The sequence below is a fragment of the Cylas formicarius genome, unplaced genomic scaffold (assembly GCF_029955315.1).
Source record: "Cylas formicarius isolate icCylForm1 unplaced genomic scaffold, icCylForm1.1 PGA_scaffold_10__41_contigs__length_53128322, whole genome shotgun sequence".
In the NCBI taxonomy this organism is placed as follows: Eukaryota; Metazoa; Arthropoda; class Insecta; order Coleoptera; family Brentidae; genus Cylas; species Cylas formicarius.
In genome coordinates, this window is record NW_026844214.1 from 6,579,639 (window position 1) to 6,606,157 (window position 26,519).

General features: G+C 33.6%; 4 protein-coding genes across 5 annotated transcripts; 2 read left to right on the forward strand and 2 right to left on the reverse strand.

Moving 5' to 3' along the window:
- Window positions 1-590: 590 nt before the first annotated feature.
- Window positions 591-13,208, reverse strand: LOC132700973 (structural maintenance of chromosomes protein 3). The gene is made up of 13 exons (XM_060668582.1): window positions 13,072-13,208; window positions 12,905-13,019; window positions 12,709-12,848; window positions 12,493-12,651; window positions 12,030-12,323; window positions 11,749-11,970; window positions 9,920-10,383; window positions 9,461-9,866; window positions 9,213-9,396; window positions 5,639-6,318; window positions 3,991-4,206; window positions 3,805-3,941; window positions 591-1,227 (listed from the first exon to the last, which is right to left on the reverse strand). Exons 1-13 carry the CDS (start codon window positions 13,084-13,086, stop codon window positions 648-650), a joined length of 3,612 nt encoding a protein of 1,203 aa, XP_060524565.1. The 5' UTR covers window positions 13,087-13,208; the 3' UTR covers window positions 591-647.
- Window positions 13,209-14,482: 1,274 nt separating this feature from the next.
- On the forward strand, window positions 14,483-22,362 carry LOC132704313 (A disintegrin and metalloproteinase with thrombospondin motifs adt-1-like). Its single transcript, XM_060674234.1, has 11 exons — window positions 14,483-16,841; window positions 17,303-17,477; window positions 18,276-18,668; window positions 18,724-18,935; window positions 19,446-19,637; window positions 19,766-19,894; window positions 21,008-21,260; window positions 21,388-21,612; window positions 21,666-21,786; window positions 21,846-22,024; window positions 22,079-22,362. Exons 1-11 carry the CDS (start codon window positions 16,597-16,599, stop codon window positions 22,343-22,345), a joined length of 2,391 nt encoding a protein of 796 aa, XP_060530217.1. The 5' UTR covers window positions 14,483-16,596; the 3' UTR covers window positions 22,346-22,362.
- On the reverse strand, window positions 22,008-23,831 carry LOC132704319 (copper chaperone for superoxide dismutase-like). Of its 2 annotated transcripts, XM_060674255.1 has the most exons (4): window positions 23,190-23,831; window positions 22,953-23,122; window positions 22,125-22,207; window positions 22,008-22,062 (listed from the first exon to the last, which is right to left on the reverse strand). In XM_060674255.1, exons 1-3 carry the CDS (start codon window positions 23,563-23,565, stop codon window positions 22,187-22,189), a joined length of 567 nt encoding a protein of 188 aa, XP_060530238.1. In that variant the 5' UTR covers window positions 23,566-23,831; the 3' UTR covers window positions 22,008-22,062; window positions 22,125-22,186. The 2 variants fall into 2 exon arrangements, with proteins under 2 accessions (XP_060530238.1, XP_060530229.1); XM_060674246.1 differs by lacking the exons at window positions 22,008-22,062; window positions 22,125-22,207 and adding an exon at window positions 22,632-22,809.
- A 914-nt stretch (window positions 23,832-24,745) lies between these two features.
- On the forward strand, window positions 24,746-26,420 carry LOC132703440 (high mobility group protein 20A-like). Its single transcript, XM_060672698.1, has 4 exons — window positions 24,746-25,007; window positions 25,089-25,375; window positions 25,521-25,842; window positions 26,082-26,420. Exons 1-4 carry the CDS (start codon window positions 24,818-24,820, stop codon window positions 26,222-26,224), a joined length of 942 nt encoding a protein of 313 aa, XP_060528681.1. The 5' UTR covers window positions 24,746-24,817; the 3' UTR covers window positions 26,225-26,420.
- The last annotated feature ends 99 nt before the right edge of the window (window positions 26,421-26,519 follow it).

Here is a 26,519-nt window from a genome sequence, read left to right on the forward strand (position 1 = left end):
TATAATTTTTAGACATTCTACTGCCGATATTTCCTTACCTTATATAAGTAACCTTGTTTTACGGTAAAGTGCAGGCATTATGCATAAATGAAAGCCAGAACTATGTTCCGGAAAAGTTTTTAATTATTATAAGGCATTTCGGTATTGACAAAAAGTACGGCTTAAGAGCGGAAAATAATTGGGAGATAAAATATAACTATATTGAAAAATTCTGAACAATCCAACATCAGTAAATTTTCCAGGACATTGTCAGAAAACCTGAACCTGTAACAACCAATCCTGTACGGTTAATCAGCTTGTCTTTTGTGATATTTTAGTATTTTGGGTGATTAAATATAAGTTCGATTTAAACATATATCAGTTTGATTTCATGTATATTTATGAATCACCCTGTGCATTTGAAAATAATTTTAAATTATTTCTTTTAGTCTCAGCTATAACTTTTGTATTTAAAATTTTCCTCTAAAGCCAATAATAAACGAGATCTATTATTTGGACACCCTGTATATTATATCTTGTAGTTTTTCGATCATTCGCGAAAATCCATGCTGGGAACGAACAAAATAAAAGTGTGTTAGATTAAAGTATTTATTGAAATAAAATATGTTTTAAATGCTCAATTGTATAAACTATCTCCTTATGACAACTCAACCGTGCGTTTGGTCATCCTCGACAAAATCTCTGGCCACTTCTCTGGTGACGCACTCGACGTGACTCACTTTATTCCTGAACTTAACTCCGTAGAACTTGTGGGCGTGCTCTAACAGCTCGGGCCTAAATGTCGTCGTTATAAACTGAGCCTCGCTCGATAATTCGTGAATCATATTCGCCACCGCTTTCCTATGCTGCGCGTCCAAGGCCTGGTCGATTTCATCAAACAAATAAAACGGAGCGGGATCACATTTTTGGATCGCAAAGATCAACCCCAAAGCCACCAATGACTTTTGTCCTCCCGATAGTTGATTCATTTCCTTCATTTCGACGTCGGCGTCCGTGAATGATATTCTGACACCGATACCCGTAAAAATGTCGGCGTTTGTGTCTTCGGGGGTTATATCGCGTCCTTCTTCGTTGTCGACGGTTCTCAGAACCAACTTCGCTTTACCGGCAGGCACTAGCTTCTTAAAAACCTCTGTAAAGTATCTCGACACCTGCTTGAACGTAAACTGGATTGCCTCCATTTTTCTCGTCTCTAATACTTCAATGAGTTCTTTTATTCTCGCACCCCTTAAAGAATGACATTTGAAATAGAAAATCCATATAGCTATATAGAGATATAGAGGCTATGAATGTGCCTATAATGCAGGCCTTTTGAAGCAACCATGAAAAAAATGTTAATGTCCATTCAACACACATTTGCGTGAGATTTAAAACCTCGTTTTTTAACCAATGACCTTACAGCCAGAATAAACAAACTACACCTAATATCAATTCTACCACGAAGCTCTGGTCGTCATCGATAACGCGAAGGCTTGGCAGAACATTAAAGAATAGATAAAGTCAGAGAATCATCAAAAGAAAAATCGCAAATTAAGAAAAAACACTGGATTAGTGCTGATACCCCGCAGCTCGTCGACCAACCGAGGCAATTAAAGATGGCGTCTAAGGAGAACCAGGATACAATTAAACAAGAAGATCAAAGCAACAACCACGCGAGATAAAAATGAACACATAGTAGGGGTCTGTACAGAACTAGAAGAACACTCCAACAAACATGAGTGTCGCGAATTGATTAATAATGTAAGATATCTCTGCAAGTAGTAACAAACGAGGAAGCAGAAACCATAAATAACGTTAAGAACTATTACCAGAAGAAATAAATACCGCGCAGGAGCCGGGTATACTAAGATCGGAAGTTGAAAATGTCATAAAACTCCGAAACAAAAAATCACCAGGTGCGGATCAAAACTTGAATACGCCTTGGTTGTGTGGAATCCGATTTACTCTTGTCATAGTTGAGCGGTCGATGGTGTACAGAAAAAGTTTGCGAAGTATCTGTTGTTCAAAACAGAAGGCGCGTATCCACCGAGAGGCATAAACTACGAATTTTTCTTGGAAAAATTTAACATGAATGGCCTGGAATGTAGGCGGAAGTGTGTGTCAGTTATGTTTGTTTATAAATTGCTACACATCAGAATAGATAGTCCGAATCTACTAGAGTATTTAGATATTCGTGTACCACGACTCAATTCGCGCACCAAAGACACCTTTCATTGTGTTCGCATATTCGCATATAAATACAGCATGTTCCAATTATAATTGTGTTTCGGATGTGTGTGACATATTTAACTGTGGACTGAGGGAATTGAGAAATATATGTTTGATGTCTAGTCGTCGCTAGCCCGAATCAAGATCTATGGTTATTCTAATTTCTTTGGAGCTCACTTTGTCAACCTGCTCGAACTACTCACTAGAATAGGTTAGGTTACATATTACATACTGTTTCTTTTTTTTGTTACTATACATTGCTTTGTAAATGGATTGTTTCCTGTTGAGCATAGAAATATTTCAAAAAATCTGTAACCTGCATATCATCAATAACCGTCTTAAATAATTTCTTTTACCACAGTTTTCAGAGGAGCAAGCAGAATTTGTACCAGGAAAAGTAACTATTGAAAAGGTTATAGAATTTAATAATAATAAATAATCAAAAAGTGTTTGATAAAGTAAACTGGAGCTACCTAATTATCAACACTGGGAAATGTGAGACAGAAAAACGCCGTCGTGTTACCATGGCAAGAGTACCACCAAGCTAAACAAAATATAGATGGACAAATCTTTCACTAAAACAGCGAAACTCTGTCTAGTTGATGCTCTAATCTTTCCATTGCGACGTACGTAGCGGAAACATGAAGTTTAAACAAAACAAATAAAAACCGATTATAGACGACTCTTACGAGTCTCGTAGTCAGAGCATCGAACCAATATATTCGTGTTACAAAAAAATTGGTCCGCGTACAGTGCTTCTAACCAAAATAAACCGCATGTATCTGCAGCACCCGGGACATATAATTTAGAAGATCAGGAACAATGGAACAACTAATCACAGAAGCGAAAGTAGAAGGCAAACGCCCAAGAGGCAGATCTCCCACTAGATAGATAGACCAAACAAAACCCTTAATAAATATAAGACTGCATGATGTCCGAAGGATTACACAAGATAGGCAAGCATGGAATCAGCTGCTGAATCAAATATAAATGGTGTCACCACAACCTTTGGAAAGGAAAATCGAAAGAGGAGAAGGAGGATGCATTGTATGCAACTTTGTTATTATAAAAAAAATAAATCGAAATAATAATAAATTAACAAGAACAATTAAAAAATGACCAAGTTAGGTGGCAAAAAACTAAAAAAAATAATTGACAAATTTACATAAAGTCGAAATGTGACGTTACTATAATTCTTACAATTGTTTTTTCGCCATGTTTTACCGTCATTGTCATAGCCAACGAATGGCAAAACATAAAACCCGTATCGCATTTTTAAAAGTGTCAAATACGATAAAATGGGATGTTTCCACCACAAATGACAATGATTTTTTTATTTCAATTCTTAATGTAAATTTTTTACCACTCCGTATTTATTTTTTAAACTTTTATCACAGACCTCTAAACAAGACAACCTTCAATATCTGAAGCGCGATAAAACGTTGCATCATCAGCTAATAGAACTGTGTTAACTTTGTTCCTCTGAGAATAGGCCAAATTATTTACATAGATAAGGAATTAAATGGGGCACAATACTGAACCATGAGGTACCCCGTACTTGACATGTCTTGATGGTTTTTTAATCAGATCCCTTACCCCCTATCCAGTTCTTCTTTCCTCTTCTGCAATTTTTCTTTCTGATCCGAGAAGCTCATAAACTGATCGAGAGCTTTTTTGTTGACATGACTGAACTTCTTGAGTTGGTTGTTGGTTTTTTCAAGCTCTTTAAATAACTGAAAGCAAAATGTAAATTTCGTCGACTTTTTAAAATTTGCGCCTTACAGCTCTGGAAGACATTTTCATGTAATGACTGTACAGATCTTGAGCGGGCAACGCTCCAAGCTGGTTAATCTTTTCCAAACTTTCTTGAATTTTCTTTTCAAAAACGTTCTGCTTGGAAGCGAACCGTTCCAAATGTTTGGCATCTTCGTCAATCTTGTCTTGAGCGTCCTTTTCAGTTTTCTTCCAGTTGTCCAATTCGATTTGCTCTTGTTTAAGCTAAATCGACACATTAAAATAAATTGAAAAATTCATCTATTCTCTCAGACAATGGCGTTAATTATAGGTAAAACACGAAACCCACGACCAATGTGATCATCAGATCTATAAAAATGTCAGAAATCTTACCATATAAAAAGAAAGCCCACCAATTAATATAATGATGCACAAATCACGTACAGTGAATATATGAAAATATGAAAAAAAATTATTTAAAAATCAGGTATTGGATTTTGGAATCGTTTTTTGTTGCGCATTTTGTGCAATACATAGCAAATATATCGAGTGGCTCAAAAAGTAGATGGCGATACAAAGTTCCTTAAATAAAACACCATTAAAAAAAAAAAATTAGAATTCTGTGTCAAATTTCCCGCATAATTGCATATGTTAAATACCTTATACCTCATATACCTACCGCCAGATGTCTCATTGAAAACTTAGGCCATGGAGTTTAGGAAGCCCTGTACATGTTATAAGATTTTTTGTATTTGGTCAGCATTCTTTTTAGATAGCAAGATTTCAGGTCTGTATCTAACTTGTTTGTAGGTATAATGAAGCCATTTTAGGTGAAACATGTGACTTGTTTTCTTGAGCGAAATTATCTGTGCTCGTATAAAAAATTTATATCTCGGTAACGGTAGGTCCTATCAAATTTGCAGCTATCGACTTCAAAATTAGCAGAGAAGTAAAAGTCCATACCCACGTATAATCTGTAGACACTGGGAGCAAACAAGTGTCGCTAAGTATTAAAAAAAAATGTTTTTGGTTATTTTGGCTTCCTGAAAAAAAAATGTTTTTTCGAAAATTATTCACCCGATGGGCAAAATTATTTAACCAAGAGACGCGGAAGATCCGTTAATATAACTTTTATTTCAACCATGTTTCGGTTACATACAGGGTTTTTCAATTATAGACAAAATCTAAAAGACTGTAAGTTATATAAAAATCAAGAGCTACAATTTTTGTATTTACGGTTTTCGTCTATCTATTTGAAAAAATACATACGAAAATCGCTATCGTGCTAAGTCTAGTTCCAGAAAAAAAATATTTTATCGAAAATCATGTACTTTATTGGAAAAATTCATGGGCCAGAAAAGTTGGGGGATCGAGGGCTATAACCTCAACTTTGCACATTTTTTTAAGGGTGTGGCGTTTAGTGGCAAAAAATCTAAAATATCCTGAAAATTTCCGTTTTGTATGAATTATTGGCCGTAAATGAAAAACGGCAAAAATTATCGCAAACTATGTCGAGAGCTACAATTTTCTATTTACACTTTTCGTCCATCGTACAGGATGCGCGAGATATCTGAACAAGTATTGGGAATGGCGAGTACAATTTTTTATATTTTATATTTATTTTATTTATGCCATGGTTTTTAATTAAGCCGAAACGTAAAGGACACTTTATACAGAGTGTATACACAAAACTTACCTTTTTGGTCATATCCTTTACTTTGCTCTCCATAGAACTTAACTCCTTATTGACTTTCTCAATTTTTTTATCGATTTCGTCCATTTCCGTTTTGCAGTTGGAAAGCTGCCTTTTCCGGTCCTCCAACGAAATCTCCTGCAACGCGTGCAACACCTCGTCGCGCCTCCGTATTAAATTGTTCGTTAGCAAATTTTCCAGTTTGTTTTTTTCGGCTTCCAACTTCATGCGAGTACTGAACGCCTCCTTGTTCTCCTTTTGGAGTCTTTGAATGTCGTCATTTAACGAATCGACTTGCTGCTGATCGGCAACGGAAAGTTGAGCGAGCAACTCCTGATGCAACTCCGACTCCAAGCCTTCCTTGGTCGTTTGCATGGCCTCCAAACTCGCTTTACATTGGGCCAATGAACGTTCCTTGGGCCCCCTGAACTTTTCTATGTTCGATAGTTCTTCGCGCATCAGTCGCACTTCGCCTTTGATGCGTTCGTGGATCGCTTTAGCTTTCGTGTTTTTGTTTTCGATTTTTTGCATATCGGACACGATGGTGTTTATGGAAGCTTCGGTTTTTTGGAGTTCCGCGCGCAAAGATTTCAGTTCTTGTTCGCACTGTTGGATCTGAGTGATGGTTTCTGCGCGATTTTTTTGCATTTCCAATCGGGAGCGTGATGTATTGAAATAACCGCCTAGCAAAATTTTTCAAATATTTAATGTGGCAATAGTAGGCAATATGAAGCATACTGTATCAATGACATTATATCTAAAGCAAACCCGATAAACCATAAAGCCCGGAAGACATGTATTTTTTCATATAAATGTTATATAATACCCAACCCAACAAGGACTTTCAAATTCTAATAAATTATATGCGCTAAGTGTGAAAGCACAGGGCAAGATAAATCCTACCTAAACCTTGTAAACTATTTCAAAGCATTTATTTTTCACCAAAACTTCAAACCTTTTTATTTTTTACTTAAACCGATTGCAACACTGACAGCGTACTCCGCCTACGAATATTAAATTAACGACGCTAGTTTATCCTGTCGTCACAGTGCGACACAATTTTTTTTTTAACAGTTCAAGACTGGTTCAACAAAAACCCGAATGTGTTAATTTTGACTTTCAAAATCCTGATGGTTCAAGAACTGGGACTGCCCTGCGAATAAACCTTATGCAAAGAAGTTCAAAACATCATCAAAGCAAAAATAAACTTTGATTGATACTATAGGCCCGAAAAAAAGTTGTTAACAAAACAGGCCCTATTTCAGTTAAATTTACCAGTCGCCGGGTAAGGAAAAAAGTATTTACGCTAAATAGAAATCTTAAGGAAAACAGAAATCGTAGTAATACCGAGTGATTAATACAAGAAAATATGGTTTTGCTCAAAAATAATCATGCTAAAGTGGGTGCTACACAGTGCTGGACTTGGTGGGTAAGATTTACCGAGTAATTTAATTGGTAGTGTCTAAATATTTTTGTAATTAAATATTCTTTCTAGCCAAATGTGGTAACGCACGCCGTCTGTATCTACAGTTAAGAAGAAGCACCGTTGACGCATATTGCTTGTGCCATTACGGTTAGGACTTCTTCCTTGAATAATACATCTACCAGAAGAATTCTTCCCGATACAGGAACGAGACTACACTAACCAATTGCTCACAGTGACTTTTCAAGTTATCCGTTAGTTGTAATCCCGTCTTGTTAAGTTCAAATTTGGAAAAACTTTCTAAAGAAATTCAGTAATAGAGTTAGAAAATATCACTTATCCTAGAATTAAAGTTAAAACGACGCTAGTACTTGAAGTATTTCATCTATTGTAAATATTGCAAACATTTATTCACATCTCCCTACCTTATTAGGAATACGAGAAGAAATAAATTCAACACTCAGACTTTTAATTTGAATTTGAATTTAATATGAAAATTAAAAAGTCCATGACATTCCCTAACCACCAATAAACCAATCGTATTAATTTACATAGTTAATTACATATCGGGCAAGAAAAATCTGGATGGAAAAATATTCAAGATACAAATGTAGCATCGATGTGGCTTTTAATTTATTGCGTGAAAGTTTCGTCTCCCAAATGTTATTATAAAAATGGGAATGGACAATTTATTAAAAAATTGTACCGGGTGTCTCAGTAAGGGCAAGGAGGTAGGGTATTATGGAAACTGGCGGACCTATAAATAAAAAAAAAACTCTATAGGTCCAGTGTCTGAAATAGCCACCAGGGGGAGTAATTTGTTATCTTTAATAGTCAAACTTGGTTTGCACAAAAATGTCATTCCTATTAGTTATGAGCCACCAAGTGGAGTTTTTGTTAGTTTTGTAAAAAGAAAAAGAAATCAGACTGTGGATTTTACTTGAAGAAAATCCATTTAACACAAATTAAATTAGAAAAAAAAATGTTCAGATTTTCAGTTTTTAATGCTTTATGACACATGTTGCCGAAACAGCATTAAAAACTGTGAAATCTGAAATCTTTTGTTCTAATTTAATTTGAGAAAAATAAAGACAGATATTCAAAAATGCCACAGGGAAGGGGGCAATTTTTCGCAAATTTAATTTTATATATCACAAGAAACTTTGTTTTTAAATGGTTTTATTGTTATTTACGAAATCGTTAAAATCATTTAATCATATTGTTCATAAATTATATTCTAAATTATTGATTAAATTATTCATTATTTTCGTTTTTTGTCCCGGAAAAACTGTTCATTTTGGGTATAGGGTATTTTGCATAAAAAAAACTTTAACAGCAATCCTAAAATGGAATAAAAACATACCCTTCCCATTTAAAGTAAGAAAGTTTGGTAGCTTAGGGAAAACCATGAACCATAAAAATATTTAAAAATAATTAACATTTTCTCATAGCTTTTGAAACAAACGAAATAATGAATTTTAACCTATCGTTCACTCACCCTGTACAACCAGTGCAAATATAAACTGGCCTTCTAGGTCGCCAAACCTCTCACTATTAAATTGCTTGCAAAAAAGTGCCAATAGGGTCCTTGCAGATATTTTTTTATTGAATGAAGATACTTAACAAAACGAGGAGTGAAATATTAACGTCCTAATCAATCATTAAAATTTGAAAAAACTGAAGGATTTCCCGCTAAAAACGTAATGTGGACACTTCAGCTCTCGGTGACGTCACGAGGTCCGTTTTCGTATTATAAACTTAACGTTTTTTCGTAAGTTTTAAGTCATTTTTAAGTTGAAAATTGTTTATCGTTATTGCATCGTGACAGGTTATAAAACTACAACTAAAACTATACAGCCATTAAAGACGAACCTGCCGAAATTTCGTTAAAATGCCATGTTTACGTTTTGTGAAGACGATTTTAACGTAAGTATTTTATTTATTGATTTATTCAAAAATTGAAGGTAATTTGAAAAGTTTTTTCCAATTCAATTAAAGAACAATAAACAGTAGCTTAACATCACTTTTTGTTTGTTATTGTATTTAAGTTGCTTATTTAAATGTCGATTTAATCCTTATTAGCACGAAAGAAAGAGTTTCCTGAGGCCAAGCGACACAAGCAAGAAAAATTATTCAAAAATCATTGGTGAATACCTGTCAATGATCCTTTGGATGAAACCTGATCTCCATCGAGTGTAACACAATCGAGTCCAGTACTTCTCGCCAGTTTTGTGGCAGCATCTAAATGGCGACAGATGAGCGTCTTTCCAAATAAATAACGCATTGCTTTATCATACTTTGGATCATAGTTAAGCTTAGATACCATTGCGATTGCATCCTGTTTTAAAGACATTTTAAACAGAGAGATTAATATTTCACATTTTTATTATATATCAACTTACAGAATCATTGGGGTAGTCAATTTCCCTGACGTTCAATCGATCCAAAGGCATGAAAGTGACCTCGCCAGGCAACTTTTGCCTGTTCATCTCTTTCAAAATCTGCGTACCCACTCTTTCAGAGTCGACCACGTGGTGGAACAATCGATTGCCAGCGGTAACTTCTACCGCAATATAAATACTTTTCTCACATTCAAAATTTTCAATGACAGGTCCATAGTAGGATTTTGCAATATCGGCCTCTCGACCGCCGCGGGAAATAAAAGTGTCTAAAACTTTCCTTACACTGTCTCGGCCATTTAAAATCGGTTTGCCAACCATTGAACGCAACTGCTGATCAGCTTTGGCCAGGTCTTCCTTTAAAGAAGACAAGTTTTGTTGAACGTTATTTTCCTTACGCCAAAGCTCGCTTCAAAAACAATAAAACATTAAACAATTAACACAATAACAGGAACTGCTTACTTTCTGGTATTTTGAAATTGTTCTTTATTCTTTTTTGACTCATAAAATTGCTTGTTGTAGTCAGCAATATAATTCTTTTGCCGCTCTGACTCTTGCGACTGTTCTTCAATCTTTTTTTGCAGATCTACAGTTTTTTGAGCATCCCTCTTCAAATCTGCTTCCAATTTGTCCCTATGATCTTTTTTATCTTTTAGTTGCTTGTTTAAAGATTTCAATTCGCTTTCTATCCACTTGTCACGGTCATCCTTTGAAGTAAATTGGCTCCCTCTACCCTGTTTTGCGTACAACTCTTTCCTTTTTTGTTCCTTCAATGATAATTCTCGTGTACATTCCTCCTCTCTGCCTTTCATTTCCTCATACAATGGTTTGATTTTTTCCAATTCAGCTTCCTTCTCCTTAATAGATTGAGTAAGCCGAGCAAGTTCATTTTCAGCTCGTTCTTTGGATTTATTATCTCCTTGTACCTGGCAACCAGCAAAATTACCATGGCTTTCTCAAGTGGCAAGTAAGACTGGCAAAACATGGTATTACAAGAAGTTTAAATACACTAAAAGTGAAGAAAACTGGAAAGAATATAAAAGGAAAAGAAACAACATTATCTCAGTACTCAGAAATAAAAAACAGAAATACTATCACCACAACATTGTTGATTGCAAGAGAAATGGCAGAAAAATATGGCAGACATTAAAAGGGTTTGTTGAAAATATATACAAAATACACCAAAATGCAAATTTTATAAATATTGATTTTGCGAATTATATGCGTCTTTAGAGTACCAGAAAAATATCTGATAAACTAAAAAGTATCATAGATTGAAAACGCCAGGTGATTTTTGACCAATCTCACTTGTTACCTGTAGTGGGTGAAATCTTGGACAAGATAATATGGTGATAGCTGTGATCCTGATCTGCTCTATGGTGAACAATCTGGCTTCAGTTTGACGGAAAAACATGAACAAATCAAAACTAACTGTGAGGGTTTTTGAAATTTAAAATATACATTCAAGACTCTTGACAGACATTCTTGTTACAACAAATGCAGTGTGCTGCAGGGAATCCTGTTCGGTCCGCTTTTATTTATTATTTTTGTTTTGCTAATTTATTTGCTGATGAGATCCTTATTTCACTCTCTTCAATGGATTGTCAAATAATAGGTACTAAACTGAATATCAAAAAATATACTAAAATAAACTAAAATTCAACAGCTCAAAAACCAAATGCATGGTTATCGGTTCTAAAAGTAACTATCAAACATTCTATAACTCGGAGTAGTCGATAGATGTACAGGGTGATAAAAATGAATTTATTTCTGAAACTAAATACTTCAGAGTAACATTAGATCTGCAGTTATATTTTAGTAATCATGAACAAAATATGTATGCAAAAAGATTATTAAGAAAATAGTGATTTCTAACAGTGTATCTCGGATTTTATTGTAACAGACTAAGATATTAGTGCATAATATCATAATTCTGTCTCATTTATCAATATGTTTTTTACTAATGAAAATTGAAACAGGTTAAAAATACTACAAAAATAGGGTTATGCTAATTATATTAAGCTGTGATAGATTTACTCTTATAAAGGGCATATTCAATTCAGTTCAATAGAAGAGGAAATACAAATTTGGATTGGGTACATTAAATTTCCACAAAAAACTACCATCTAACAAAAACAAAATCTATTCTCATCCATCATGCTAATGAAATGCTGGATAATATTAAAAATGCACCTTACCTAAAAATAATAAAAAAAGACTTGCAATGTATTTGAGTAATTCATAGTATGATTATGTAAATAGCCAGGCACTACAAACAAATATATACATACCTCTTCTGATAAATCTTTAATCATAAGGTCCATTTTAGTTTTTTCTTTGATTAGATGCTGATGATCATTATTTAAAATATCCCGTTCTTCCTTGAGACTTGCTAGCTCCTTCTTCATTTCTTTTGTCTTCTTTGTGAGGTTTTTTATATGATCCTGGGCTTTCTTGAGGTTAGCAGCTAATTGTTTCTGTTCAGATCCAGATTCATCCCTCAGTTTTTCTAACTAGAAAACATTTAAATTTAAACTAGGAATTTGTTTTTCATAAATATGATGAGATTTACATCTGCTAATTTTTTCTTATATTCATTTAGTTCAACCTCATGGATGATATATTCCAAAGTTCTCCTAATTTTGTCATGGTTCTGGTATTGCCTCAATTCTTCCTTTTCCTCTTCCAATGTTCCAAGTCTGTCTTCAATAGTACGGAGAAAATCTTTAATTTTGTCTATTTTACCTTCTGTCTCTTTCAAAATAACCATTGATTCTGAATGTCTCTCATCATACACTCTTGTGCCGGCAACCTCCCTGAGCAATTTTAGTCTATGAGAATCTGGAGCAGTTGCCATTTGATTAATCTAAAATATAAGCATTAGGGCAGCTTTACAAATGTTGTGGCAATTTTTCTTGTAACCACACGCACAGGGAAGTTCTGACTGCAATTTATTTGTGGCAACTGAGATATAGTTCAAAACTAATATTAATAAGTTCATTGTAATGGGACAACTGGGATCCAACTTAACTTACTTTTCCTTGTTTTACAATATAATAAGGATTCGAACTTGAAAAGCCTGCAGATTCGAGCAAATTCATTACTTCGCTTCTAGGGACTACTTTTTTGTTCAAGAAATATTGATCTTTTTTAGCACCAATAACCCTTCTTAAGTATATTTCTTCATGTTCAATCTAAAAGTGAATTTTGGGAAAATAACGATGAATTTTATCTAACTACACTGATCAAACCGGAACACGGGCATCAGAATTGTCAAATATAATTTCCACATATGCTGAAACTACTCGGGGGCCTGTTCCTTCATGTAGCAAAGAATGTCGTTCTTCTGGTTTTAGATGAGAAAACTCATCACTAAGAACAAATTGTATAGCTGAAATATTAACACTTTTATCAACCGATACACTTCACCAATTTTTCACTTCCTACCGTAAAAAAAATTGCTTTTCCCGGAGCCGTTTCGTCCAACAACAACATTATGCCTTTTATCAAATGGTTCAACAACGGTCTGATCTCGATAACTTTTGAAGCCTTGTATAATAACCTGCAATAAAACGTATTTAATATTCCGGCTGGTCATGTAAGAATGCACTGACCTGTTTGATATACATGTTATTTTTCGTATTTAAACAACACCAAATCAAAACCTATTATTGACTATTATGCCCGCCATTTCTAGCAAAGCACAGACCACTAATATATTCTGTGTAGTAAACTAAACAAAACCAGAGACCAGCAACAAAGAATTTAAGATTCCGTTTAAAAAGGGTTAACCAATACCAATTCGCTATAGGTTCGCAATTATAGCGTCTTCGTGACTAATTAATTTCAACAGAGATCATCCCAAAACTATATTAGAGTTGTGCTTACAAATGCAAATAGAAAAGGTTGATACTGTGCAGAGGCTATTTCTCGGATGGGTACCTCACAAGTCTGAAAGTTTGATTTTCTGAGGGTACAAATGAACTAATATATTCATACAAAAAATTTGGTATTGTCAATCAATGAATCAAATTTATTACATCTAAATTTCAAGTTGCAAAAATTAACTCTAATGTGCGATTGGGAAAATGCATTATTATCTTATAGCCATATGAAAACAATGCATACACCGCAGATGATGGTTTTCTTGGTTAGTTCCCACTTGGTGAATTATACCGGAAACCTTATCTGTTGTATAAAATAATAAAAGCATTACACCCCGGTATGGATGAGAACTGTCGATACTTTTGCGCATTAGCTCCTTTCGAATTCGATCCGCAAAAGGATCGAGTCCAAGGGATTCATTTCTTCCTGGGAACGATACCACTATACTGACTAATTTAATGCTGATTAGCTGCCTCGTGCCTCCCATTTGTTTTTTCGATGTTAGGTCCTCAGAACGACTATGACTGAATTTTTGGATTCTATCTGACTCGATCCAACCTAGGGCTCATTCATTTGTATTGAGTTCACTCGGATCTACCTATTACTAAACAACGGTGATAAAGCCAGTTCAGCCCGAGCAGAAACCGTTTACCATTTTGATGCTGTTTTTTGGATAGTTTTGGTTAGTTTTTTCAATGCAGCAAACTTCATTTAAAATGCGAACTTATATTACAGGATAATGTACTACTACCAAAATCTTTGGATTGAGATGTAGTATCTACTGGATCTTGCTTGCTCAGCTTATGCTAGATTATAGTACACAGCTCAGTACAGTAAAGTAGGAGTTAATAGTATATTAGCGGTTTAATTCTGTCAGTTTCACGTGAAAGAGTGAGATGGCCGTAAGCTAGTCAACTCAAAGGTAGTTTTATGCTATTTTTGTATAGAAGGATCGCATTTTGAAGCTGTTTTTTTTTAATGCCATAAATTTAGGCCGAATGGCAAATTTCTATTAGATAACCATCTTGGATGGTAAACGACGCAATAAAGAATATTACCATAAAGTCAACTGCAGCACTGGAAAAAGCTTTTTATAAACCTTATTACTTAAAAAAAAATTATAAATGAAAGATCACTCAGTGTTATGTATGGTAATAAATAAAATTATACTATTATATAAATTAACGTCATTGCCTAATTTGTTGTAATTGCTGGATTTTCAGGGGTTTTTGTGTTAATGCATTATTTCAAATGTTTTTGTCCTTCTATCAAAATGAATGTGAGGTATCATTTGAAAAACAAATTGTTGAGCCACTATTCAAAATGATTTGGCCTACCCCTGAATACAGATAAATGCTTCCCAACATCGTTTTCAAATGTAACTGGTACCTATAACTTTAATTAATTCATTAAATTTAATAATTACCATCCGCCTAAGGTTATTAAGATTTGACGTTTTAAAGACTTGGGTATAATGTTTAATACAAAACTGTCCTTTAGAAACAATTTTGATCAAGTCCGTGGAGATGCACTAAAAATGTTGGGTTTCATAGCGAGAACTTCTAGAGATTTTGCAAGTGAACACACCTTAAAATTGTTATACTGCAGGGTGGGCACTCTACTAGGGGCTTGTGCCTTTTCTCAGGAACTACTGATTTTAGAAAAAAAAAAGTCTACATAAAGTTTTATGGTTTCAATTAAATTTTAAAATTATTTATTTTTTATAGGATGTGAGATAAGCGCTGGACTGACACTAATTTTAACATTTTAAAGGGAACACCCTATATATTTTGATATTTTTAGCAGCCTTGCCAAAAATAAAGGTAACTTTTATAAAAACTACTAATTCCAATTTTGTGTAGTTTAGGCTGAAATTAAGATTATATATTTTTGTATGAAAAAATTATGTTCTTCCACGGCTGGCAGTAATGACTACTTGGTCAAATTTTAAACACATCTTTAGAAGACTTCCTTCTTCTACTATGATAATTTTTATAAGTTTAAAATACCTAGTCATCGAGAAAGGTCGAAAGCTGCCGTTACGCAATCGAAAATCACAAAACAACACTAGGTTATGGTGAATCCTTAGAAACCAGTTTCACTAATGCAAAGTGAAATATATAAAATTTTTAAAAATATCACACTTTCGCGTTGGTAATGAGGCGTTGATCAATCTAGCTGAAGGCAAATAAGATAAGTGATTGAGTACATTTTGACAAAACTCAAAATATTTACAAAAAAACTTTATTCGATGGTAAAATCCAGAAATGCTATAATGTAAAGGGGATTCTATTAAAAAAAACGAGTTTTAACACTCTTCTGACAATCTATACATTATGAGAGTAATTTTAGAAACTAACCATAATAGCATTTCAGATATCCCAGAAGTGAAACTTTTTGGAAACCTTGTAATTTGACCACAATATTCCGTGCTTCCTTTCCAATTCGTAACCAATTATTGAAAATAAGTATGAAAAAGTATTGTTAATAGACGCCTTTTTTTGTTGTTTGCCACAATAAAAGGAAAATTACAAAAGTATTAAAAAATATATATTACAATGAGCCATTTCATAAGCAGTAGGTGTTAACTGAACATCCTATATAGGTTTCACCGTTAATGTGACAAGGAAGTAACTGATAATGACACTTTTAAAACCAAGCAGCTGCCTAAATGAGATTTCATATCTTTTTTTTTCCTACGTCATAATGAAGAATAATGGTTTAATTAACATATTCATAAAGTCCGAACGTTGATATTTCAAATTCGAGACTGTATGTTAAGTGGATGATTAACAATTAGCACACCTTTTTCCATAGGCGTTCAGATTTCTTAATTTGCATTGTCAATAGAGTAGCTAGAACTAAGCATTTTTTTAGATGCATACGAGCTAGAGCGATCGCAACAAATAATATTGTTCCTGAAACGCTTCCAAAATAAAAGCTGAGCAATCAATAATAATGAAATCATTCTATGATTTGGGTCAATATCGATATATTCATAAGTAAAAAATCACCCAAGTAATAATTCACTTCATTACTTTTGTGCGCCACTGATATGTGGCTGAGGTCGATATACGATATACTTTTGTGGTTTTTACCTATACATCCGATTCTTTGATCTTAAATTATTCAAAATGTTTATCTCATATAGTCGTGAGGTACCAGCATAGCCGTCAAATAACAGTATCAGTTTACAGTATAAAACTAAATGACGGCCAATGTAGTCAGTTCTATGGCAATTAACCGGTTGCAAGATGAGCCTTTGCTTTTTGATATTTGGGTTTTCATATCTCTTCAGAACTGTGACACTTGCCAGTGTTTATAGTGATTTATTGCATAATTACATGAATGAAGCGGAACTAACTTACTATTTTCAAACGGCAAATAAAAACGAAGTACCTTACTACGAAGTAGTTTTTTTGCCACCAACTACTTGGTCCAGCGATGACAATTTCACATCAAATGAAGTTATTGAATACAACTTCTCAGCATTTAACAGGTGAGTTTATCCAGTATGAAATACAATACAACACAATATCCCTTAGATACTATGATTCCTATAAGCTATAATTGTTGTCCATGCAAGGTGTGAAAATATGAAATACTGAAAAACTAATCATGTAAATTATTATTGATATTTTTAAACGCTTTACTGAATGAATTTGTACAGTAAACATGGATGACAACTAAAAAAGTTTTATAAATCCATTTTATATTAGTAGGTAACAGTAACATTAACTTCGTTTGGAATTAATAGTTTGCAGATTTTTTAGTTTTAGTATTTCGGCAAAGCTTCACACATTCGAACTGTTAGCATACAGACTGAATGTACAGGATGTAAAACGTTTCGTTTCTCAGATACAGACACTTTCAGTTATAACTAAGTAGTTATTAGTTAGAACACAATGCAACTCCGCATTTTGCTATTTCGACACAACTAAAAGAACGTTTTATTTGTAGACTTATAGGCCTAAAACTTAAACGAAATGAAAACATCTTGGGTCCGTCCTTCAAAACTTACATCCACGACGAAAATGGGACAAAAATGTTAAAAAGCGCTCCATACAACTGCCACTATCTTCACGTTGATTCGGATACAGTTGCAGCGATTAGTTTTTGCCCACCAAAAGCAATGGTGAGTGTATTAGTAATGTTTTAAAATCCCATGAAAGCAACAAAACTTATGACTCCACTTTTTGTTTATTATCCATTATTACAATGGAATTTTGCTTGGCATATTTGCGACAAACAAATACTACAGTCATAAAGCCACTTTATATATATATATATATATATATATATATATATATATATATATATATATATATATATATATATATATATATATATATATATATATATATATATATATATATGCGCATATATCTATAAATAACAGTTTTTGCAAACGATGTTATAAAATAATAATAAATAATATAATAAATAATAATAAAATATACAGATTGGTATTTTATTAACTGATTGTTTGCTTATTTCCCGATAAAGTAATATTTTGAATTTCTTTGCCTTGGAAACATATATTTCTGATTTTTTTTTTTTTAGATTTTGTTAATTTTGTTGTATTAAAAGTTCTGGGTAACTATATCTATTATTAATATTGTTATTTCCTTAAATCAATAATTACATAAATAAAATTTAATATCTATGTCCGTAAGTGAGGAAGGGGGACTTAATAATATTTTGAATGAGTTGGCAAATTCGCGATGAAAAAAAAAACAACATTAACTCGGTTATAAAAATATGTTTTTGTAAAAACCAGTTGTTAATGATTATTAATCATAAATTGTTGTTTAAAAATCATTTTATTCCGTATTTAAAAAAAAAGTTGGGTTTTCGGTCGTATCTTTTAATTATTCAGACTGAATGATTAAGTCAAGGGCAGATTTTCATATATGTTTTTATTTTACCTTAGCAAGGATTGATTTTTCTGGATAACACAACATTGGAAGTACATCCGTTATCTGAGACATTAAAAAGAATACGAAAACGGCACGCAATAAGTGAATCAACTTATGATAAGCAAAATGTTCCATATCTAGTAAAAAGAGCGTATTTCGACAGTAAAGCAGGTTATGATGATATTTTTCCTGTTTCTGGGAACGTCTTGATTCAAAATCAAGACATTCAAGAGGATTTCGACGACATTCTTGCAAATCCCTACGATTATTATACGATCACTAGAAAGCGTCGGACAACTTTAGAGCTGGCACTGTTTTTTGATGAAGCAGCATACAAAATTTTTGCTCCACATTTTAATTACGACGACAGCGCACTTCAAAACATGCTCCTGGCTTACATCAATGGCGTAAGTCACTGTACCAAAACAATTATCCGTCGAAATATCTTAAATTAATTTAAAGGTTCAAGCCTTATATCATCATCCAAGTTTGGGAACATCGCTCGAACTTGTTTTAGTGCGTTTAGATGTAATGAAAATACAACCAAGGGCGATGCCTCACTATGGCGGCGAAAGAGGTAAATTACTGGATAGCTTTTGTTTATATCAAGCCAGCATTAAACCCGAAGGAGATTCAAATCCCGAACACTGGGATATGGGATTATATGTTTCAGGGTAAATGCATATAAACAAATATCTTTAAATCTTGTTATGGCATGTCTCCGGATTTAAATCGATAATGATCCCAACAAATTCAGAGATTGATTTTGCATCGATTTAACATTGTATTACCCAAAGAGTATAAGATAGAGGGGAAGGCTCCCATTAATGGCAGAGTTAATAAGCGTACACGTACGGTTCAATTCAATTTAAAGTTTGAAAGGTAAAATTAGAAAAAAAAAGTCAAAATAGTTTCAATTTTTTTTTTATTAAAATATAAATAAAGTGCTGTTATCCATTAGTATTTTCAGTGTGAAGCATTACTTTAAACCGCCATGATAGTACTTTAGTACTTGGACACAAATAATAGATGGCATTCGTAACAGTATACGCGACCTTCCCCTCTATCTTATAGTTTTTGGTACTACCCAAAAACGCTTCCCAAAGAAGCTATTCCCTAAAATAACATTAAAAAACATAAGCCGCAAAACTAAAATAAGACCGGTAAATATTATTTATCTATAGGCTAGACTTTTACGCTTACGAGAACGGACGTAAAAGTGGGGTAACGATGGGTTTGGCTACAGTAGGTGGAGTTTGTCTCGACAAATATGCGTGCGTTATAGCTGAATTTGGGACAACAAACGCATTTGGAAAACCATATCCAAGCGCAGGATTTACCAGCGTTTACATACTAGCGCATGAAATTGGACATAAGTAAGTAGGTACCTATTTATATTTGAGATAAAATTTTCCAGATCATAGGCTATTGCATTAAAACATTAGTTTACCTTGCTGCTTAATATTCCCTTTATAAATCAGTATGAATAAACTTTACCTATAAGTCTAGGGATGCACCATGACAGCACCGGCAATAGTTGTCCTAAGGAAGGTTACATTATGTCGCCATCTAGAGGCGTAAATGGCGAAACTCAGTGGTCTACATGTAGTGCACAGGTTATGTCTAACTTGGGGTAAGTCATTTTTCCGATGCAATCGAGTCCAATTAGATACACGCTAATTAGAAGTCAAGATAAGGATGTACGTAAAATTGCACTGAGGCATTTCAAATTTAGTTAATGTGGAAAAATAAAAGTCGCTTCACAAATGGCCAGTATTACGTATTGGCAAATATTTAGTACTTATTATTTATTTGAAAAAAAAAAAAAAAAACCGAACCGTTGAATTCTCATAAATTCTAGTGCATTCTTATTGCAGTCTTTGGGGTTTAAATTTTGTGTACAGTGTGATCCATTTAACTTTAAAGCACCATTGAATGAGTGTGCATTTTTAGTCGATGTCAAAATAGTTTGGTTTTTACTATACTAAGGATGTATTATGATACAAATCTTTATAACTTAATTTTCATTTATATGGAAAACCTTTATTAGACTTTTTTTCAACTTTCATACACCATCAGTTTTACAAGAATTGACATATTATTTACAAATCTTCTGGATTCCTCCTGCGTTGGTTGCTTATACACCAAACTTGTTGACGTTTCGCCTATCATCTTGTTGACTTCTTCAGCTCTGAACTGAAACTGACACACATCCTACTCTGTACCTGCTTATATATTGTTTGAGGGGGACGGAGCTAAAGGAGGGGCATGAACGTTGTCTCGATGTAGAATGCGAGCCAGTTTCAGAGCTCTGAAGAAGCCAACAGGATGATTGGCGAAACGTCAGGAAGTTCGATTCATCAACAACCAATGCAGCCTAGGGAAGTTTGTTTAAAAAAATAAGAATTGCCATAAATTGAAACACCCACTTTTCAGTTATTAGAAAAACAAAATTTTGCAGAAAAATGTACTAAATGCAGTCATCTTTTGAGTAACAATTGTTGGCTTACTCTGTGCCCAATATATTTTATTCCAAAATTCTAGAAGAGAAAGGACATATTTTATGAATTTCGGGTGTGAAGATGAATCCAATGGTGGACTACTGAAATTTGAAAAAGAAAACCTATACTTTTTCTTTAAAAAAAAACACTTCTTTGAAAATACAAAGTAATTTATGAAAATTTCAAGGTTGGTCATAGGATACTGCCTCCAATTCAAATGGATTACACTGTACATACATTTTTAGATGGGCGAAATGTCTTCTAGATTCTGGAAAATCGACATACTCAAAAGATCATAGTCGATTTCTGGACATTCCGGGGCAGGTCTTTACTGCGAAGAAGCAGTGCGAAGTACTGTTACGAGACAAAGACGCTAAAGTTTCACCCAGTCAGGCGCTATCTTCTATATGCTACAGCCTTCAATGTAAAACCCCAAATAGAAGCGGGTACTACCTTGCGGGTCCGGCTTTAGATGGAACCCAGTGTGGCAACGGGAAGGTACTGTAATATTTTGCACAATAGAAAGAAAAAAAACTTAGTTACTTTAGCTGTCGTTTGTAAAAACAGTTTGATAAACTCTCGTATTGGACGAGTTTCACTTTTCATTATTATTCTTCGTTTTTAGTATTGTTATGGTGGACAATGTGTTGCCAAACAACTCCCACAACCAGCAGAAGTTGTCTTAGGTGGTTGGAGTCAGTGGAAACGAGGATCTTGTACATCTGGTTGCATAGACAAAGGCAGGGGTGCATATATAAGCAGGCGTGAATGTAATAATCCCAAACCAATAAACACAGACCAAGGATGTGATGGACCAAATATACAATTTGGTTTTTGTACTGACAATTCGGTAAAGAATGGAATATAATATACGCGATTTTAAATTATTCAGACTTTTACTAGATATGCAACAACAAAAGAAGAAGCCCTGTAGATTATGCATCTGCAAAATGCAAACAATTTTCGAAATTGTTACCTGAACTTGATCCTAAAGGTATTGGATTGCAATCTCCACATGAACAAGGTATGTTTTTTTTTTCAAATTTCGTTTTCATTCTTCCTCTCCTTACTTACTCTTGTTAGCTCGAGTTTGGACCGGATGTGCCATTTACTGCAAAAGAGCGGACTCTGGAGCTTTCTACACACCCAGGATTGAATTAAATGACTTAGGAGTGTCACCCTATTTTCCTGATGGCACTTGGTGTCACAAGGACTCATCAAATCTCAATTACTATTGCGTTCAGCACCATTGCATTGCCGAGGTATAAATTACATACATATTATGTTATGACACTGCTATCTAAAATTATTTTTAGAACATTAAGTTTACAAAAAACCATCCAATTGATTTAAATGACATACCCTTTGCCCAGAACGCTCTGCCTAGATTTAAGCTACCCCAGCAAGTGAAAAACTATTTTTCATTAGATAAAAATGGAAACCCCCTAGAAACATCAATAAAAAAGCCCTTTGATATAATAAAAGAAGAGGATTGGGAAACTAAAGATTATGTGGAGTTGCCTGATATAAAGAAACGCTTTGAAATATTACAACAGGAAATGAACAGCTTATATTTTATTTAAAGTGACTGTATTTTTATACTGATTAATAAATTATTTTAGTGGCGGTATGATTTTCTATTACAGTTGTCATTAATTATCCAATTTTAAAACTTTTTAAGCATATGCCGCTATGTCCAGACATCCAAATTACGTTTTTTGTAATCAGCAGAAAATGATATTGAAATTACATTCATAGGACAAAGGCTATTAAAATTTTATTATTTATTTATTATTAAAAATCAACAATTTTCTTCCAACAAAGTTGCCTACTTATATTTAATTTTAAGAAATCCTTAAATTTATGAAATTTGATTTTGTTCTCTGTGGTTAAATTTCCCTTATAAACTTGATTTGGTTTTTGGTTTTGAAACTTCATCCCAAATTGATATTCCATCGCATGCACATATAGTTTTAGGGTTTTGGAAAAGTCCAGCCGATCTTGCAATTATCCCACATGTGATAGGTTTTTCAGTAGAATTGTTAATCTATAATTAGAAAAAGAAATAATACTGAAATTTTTTGAGATACTTGTAGCTGCTTAAACTGATGTATAGAATTATTTCCTAACTTTTTCTAAACAAAACTTTGAACTTTAATATAAAAAAGAAAAGACAGATAAATAGTTTACCTTTGCTTTAACTACAAGTGACCTTCCAATGAGTTCTGATAATTTTATAATATGGTCTTCAAATCTAAAAGAAGCTCTTCCATTTTCTTCAACACTGATAGAACCTAAATCACCATAGACCCTATCAGTTTCATTTCCAAGGTGCATTATATTTCCAACACTTTGACAACCTAAAAATGTTGACATTCCACAGAAGTTTTTATAAACAAAATAAAATTGTTGATATTATTAAAGGACCTTTTGATAGATCTCCATATTCATGGACAGCTAAGCTGTGCGACACTGGGTGTAAACCATCAATAGTGCCATCAACAATGCAAGTATCTCTGTTAATTTGAACAAATCTCACAACCCCCTGTACATCTCCAGTATTCAACATCGAAACGGCCGATATGCTACCATCATATCCTTTAATTGCAACCTTTCGCCCTGTCGACTCCAATGCACTTTGTATTTGAGGTATTGACAAAGTGCTATCAACCACAACCGAACCGGTAGAAAAATTTATTTCTACATTGAGTACCCCATCTAGATTTGCTAGACTGTTTTTTACTGCTTGCACACAGGAGTCGCAGGTCATTTGAACTAAAAATTCAGTTTTTACCGAAGACATTTTTAAAAAATGCAATTTGCATGACAAAGCGACAAATTAAATTTCAACTTTTTATCACATCTGTTATTATATTCGATCATTGACGTCAGATTTATCTTATTGTTTTTAGAAAAAAGTATTAAGTTTCGATATACGTTCGCGACAATTCAATTGATCTTTCAAAAATTCATATTCCATTTATTGGTTAAATAACAGACAAATATTGTGAAAAATTAAAAAGGCAATATCATTTCTTTAAAATATAAAGCAGAGAATATGCGTTTTTCTTTAGAGTGGTATACGCAATAAACTTTCTGACGTTAGCAAAATCGACCTAAGCACTAAAGTGAAAGGCGCTCAACACTAACTGATAGGAGGATCTATACCGTCCATTGAGAGCGAACGCCTTTTCTTGTGGTGACGTTCTCTAATCCTCTCGAAACAGGCTTCACCCGTTACTTTTACTTTACTTTATAATGTTACGGTTTATCCGTTTCATATTCACCATTTTGGCTTTAGATGAAATATTCATTCTACAGGAAAAAATAGAATTAGAGACAGAAGTTTTAAATCCAAAATTGAGTTTTTTTTTAACTTTCAATAAATTTAAATTCAAGTCAATTATACATTTTTTGGATGGTGTCGGTAATGGGCAATTGTGGTCGCGCCTCTCACATTGTAAAATTCTAAATAGAAGAAGAATACTTCTCCGTTCAATTCAATTCAATTATGCGTTTCACAAAAAATTTGGGCTAGACTGCTAGGATCATTCGCCCATTGAACACTTCCGTCGAGGATCTTCGCTTTTGGTTATGGACCATCACGTATAAAGAAGACATATAACCAATATTTGCTCAACTAGCAAAAAACAATTTTGACCGATACCATAAAAACCGACACCCCCCTGCTTCCACCAGGGACCATCCGGCCTCCATACCGGCGTCAACGGGGAAAAGTGAAGGGATCGGCGACGATTATCACTTTAAAACGTTCACTAAACACTGAAAACACTAAATCCACCTAGTGGAGACCGATTTCAAAAATTTTTTGGACGATTACAAAGGATTCTGTAGGGAGCGAACGGAGGTTAAACCGCCACGTGCAATGCTTCACGACAGAATGTACTTTTCAGTTAATATTTGAATCATTTATCTTCTACGGTTGGGCGAATGATCATAATGCTTTTGCTCTACTGTTTGTGAAACAAATTAAGAAGAGAAGAAAAGTCTGTGGTATTTTGTTTTTCTACGAAAATATTTTTCGAATTGGTGATATGAATAATCCAGTCGATAAAATCGAAGTACCATCCCAAAATGAAGAAACAAACAAAACTATAATACTTAAACCCTCCAATGGTGAGGAAAAACAGATGGATGTTTCAGAAAGTTTAAAACCAAAAGCTCCTAAACCAAAAAAGCGAAAGAAGCCAAAAGATAGCACAGCACCTAGACAGCCTTTGACTGGTGTGTGTATATAATAAAGCCAAAGTTTTAGATTTCCAATGGTTTTTTAGCAGAAGGTACAGTAATAAAAATTTGTTGCAGGTTATGTGAGATTTTTAAATGATAGACGTGAAGATTTTCGGGCTGAAAATCCTTCCTTGTCGTTTGCGGAAATTACGAAAATGTTAGCTAGTGAGTGGAGTAATTTGCCATCAGATAAGAAACAGCAATATTTAGATGCTGCAGAACAAGATAGGGAAAGATATACAAAAGAGTTTGAAGCATATAAACAAACAGAAGCATATAAATTGTTTACTCAGCAGCAAAATGAAAAAAAGATGAGAGATTCCAAAGACAAAGAAGAGAAAGCGTCAGTAACTGCATCAAGTGTAAGTATTTTGTATTTATTTGGTTGCTTTATTTTTTGATGATTTGCCAACGACTTTGAAAATAAAATCACCAGTCACCATTATTAGAATTAGTAATAATTCTACAATGTGGTTTGTGTTCTTTAATGTAGTTTAATATTTATAGGTAGTTTCGCAATCGCAACCATTGCTTCCAAAAGATCCCCATGATATGGAATTTGGAAACTTTGATATCCAGATATTTACGGAAGAGTTTCTCGACCACAATAAGACACGTGATGCAGAACTAAGACAACTTAGAAAGATCAATACTGATTATGAGCAACAAAATGCTATACTCACAAAACATATTGAAAATATGAAAACTGCAATTACCAAACTTGAAGCTGAAATTATGCAACAGGAAAAAAATAATGCTTCCTTACAACAACATTTAGATCATCTCAGAAACACTCTTACTAGTGGTTTTGGAGGTGTGAAATTACCAGGTATTGTTTTTACATATTATATTTGTACTTAAACCCAAATATAAACTTTTGATGGAAAAAATCTAAACCTAAAAACAAAATTTAAATCTTGAAATATTAAACTTGAGAATTTGATTAGTTAGTTAATTATTTGCAACAGACTATTTATTCATCATAATAATTGCAGAGCAACACTGCTAATGAAAATAGGAAACGATTCATGTCTATTATGTTTTAAGCAAAGAGAAAATGTTTTTTAGGTGTTAAGGACATGGCTACTCTTCAAAATATAGATAACTACATGACGAATTTACATTCCATTTTATTGGAAAATAGCAGTCATGACACACAGTTATTGCAGACAGTTCGTGACATTGTTGCCAAATTAGAATTTAATGGATGACTAGGACCCAGATCTTCTAAACGAAGACGCAAATTAAAAAAAAAGTTGTAAATTATTTAAGTTTTGTATAAACTTTTGATAATGTTTTCTGGACAGAATATTCTAAGCAGTAGTTTAGCAAGATAGAAGTAATTGTTCAATAATGTTAACAGTGTTGCTAAATACTACATGAGTGAGTACTGCTCACATACTCATTTGCTTGAAATAATAAATTTTATAAAATAAAATTTATTTCTAAATTCCTTGATCAAGTACATAATGATATAATTTTCAAGACATTATGGTCAACGATGAA

Bases quoted from the DNA above. Each gene is read 5' to 3' on its own strand.
- LOC132700973 (XM_060668582.1), bottom strand. The intron at 10,384-11,748 runs GTATGTATATAT...GCTGGTTGCCAG, and splicing joins TTAAAGATTTATCAGAAGAG to GTACAAGGAGATAATAAATC. The intron at 9,397-9,460 runs GTAAGTTGATAT...TCTTTAAAACAG, and splicing joins TTGACTACCCCAATGATTCT to GATGCAATCGCAATGGTATC.
- LOC132704319 (XM_060674246.1), bottom strand. From the start codon at position 23,565: ATGTCTTCGGTAAAAACTGAATTTTTAGTTCAAATGACCTGCGACTCC. The intron at 23,123-23,189 runs GTCCTTTAATAA...CAACATTTTTAG, and splicing joins ATATGGAGATCTATCAAAAG to GTTGTCAAAGTGTTGGAAAT. The intron at 22,810-22,952 runs GTAAACTATTTA...TTCTAATTATAG, and splicing joins CACTTGTAGTTAAAGCAAAG to ATTAACAATTCTACTGAAAA.
- LOC132703440 (XM_060672698.1), top strand. From the start codon at position 24,818: ATGAATAATCCAGTCGATAAAATCGAAGTACCATCCCAAAATGAAGAA. The intron at 25,008-25,088 runs GTGTGTGTATAT...AATTTGTTGCAG, and splicing joins ACCTAGACAGCCTTTGACTG to GTTATGTGAGATTTTTAAAT. The intron at 25,843-26,081 runs GTATTGTTTTTA...AATGTTTTTTAG, and splicing joins TGGAGGTGTGAAATTACCAG to GTGTTAAGGACATGGCTACT.
- LOC132704313 (XM_060674234.1), top strand. From the start codon at position 16,597: ATGAGCCTTTGCTTTTTGATATTTGGGTTTTCATATCTCTTCAGAACT. The intron at 18,669-18,723 runs GTAAGTCACTGT...ATTAATTTAAAG, and splicing joins TCCTGGCTTACATCAATGGC to GTTCAAGCCTTATATCATCA. The intron at 19,895-21,007 runs GTAAGTCATTTT...ATACATTTTTAG, and splicing joins CAGGTTATGTCTAACTTGGG to ATGGGCGAAATGTCTTCTAG.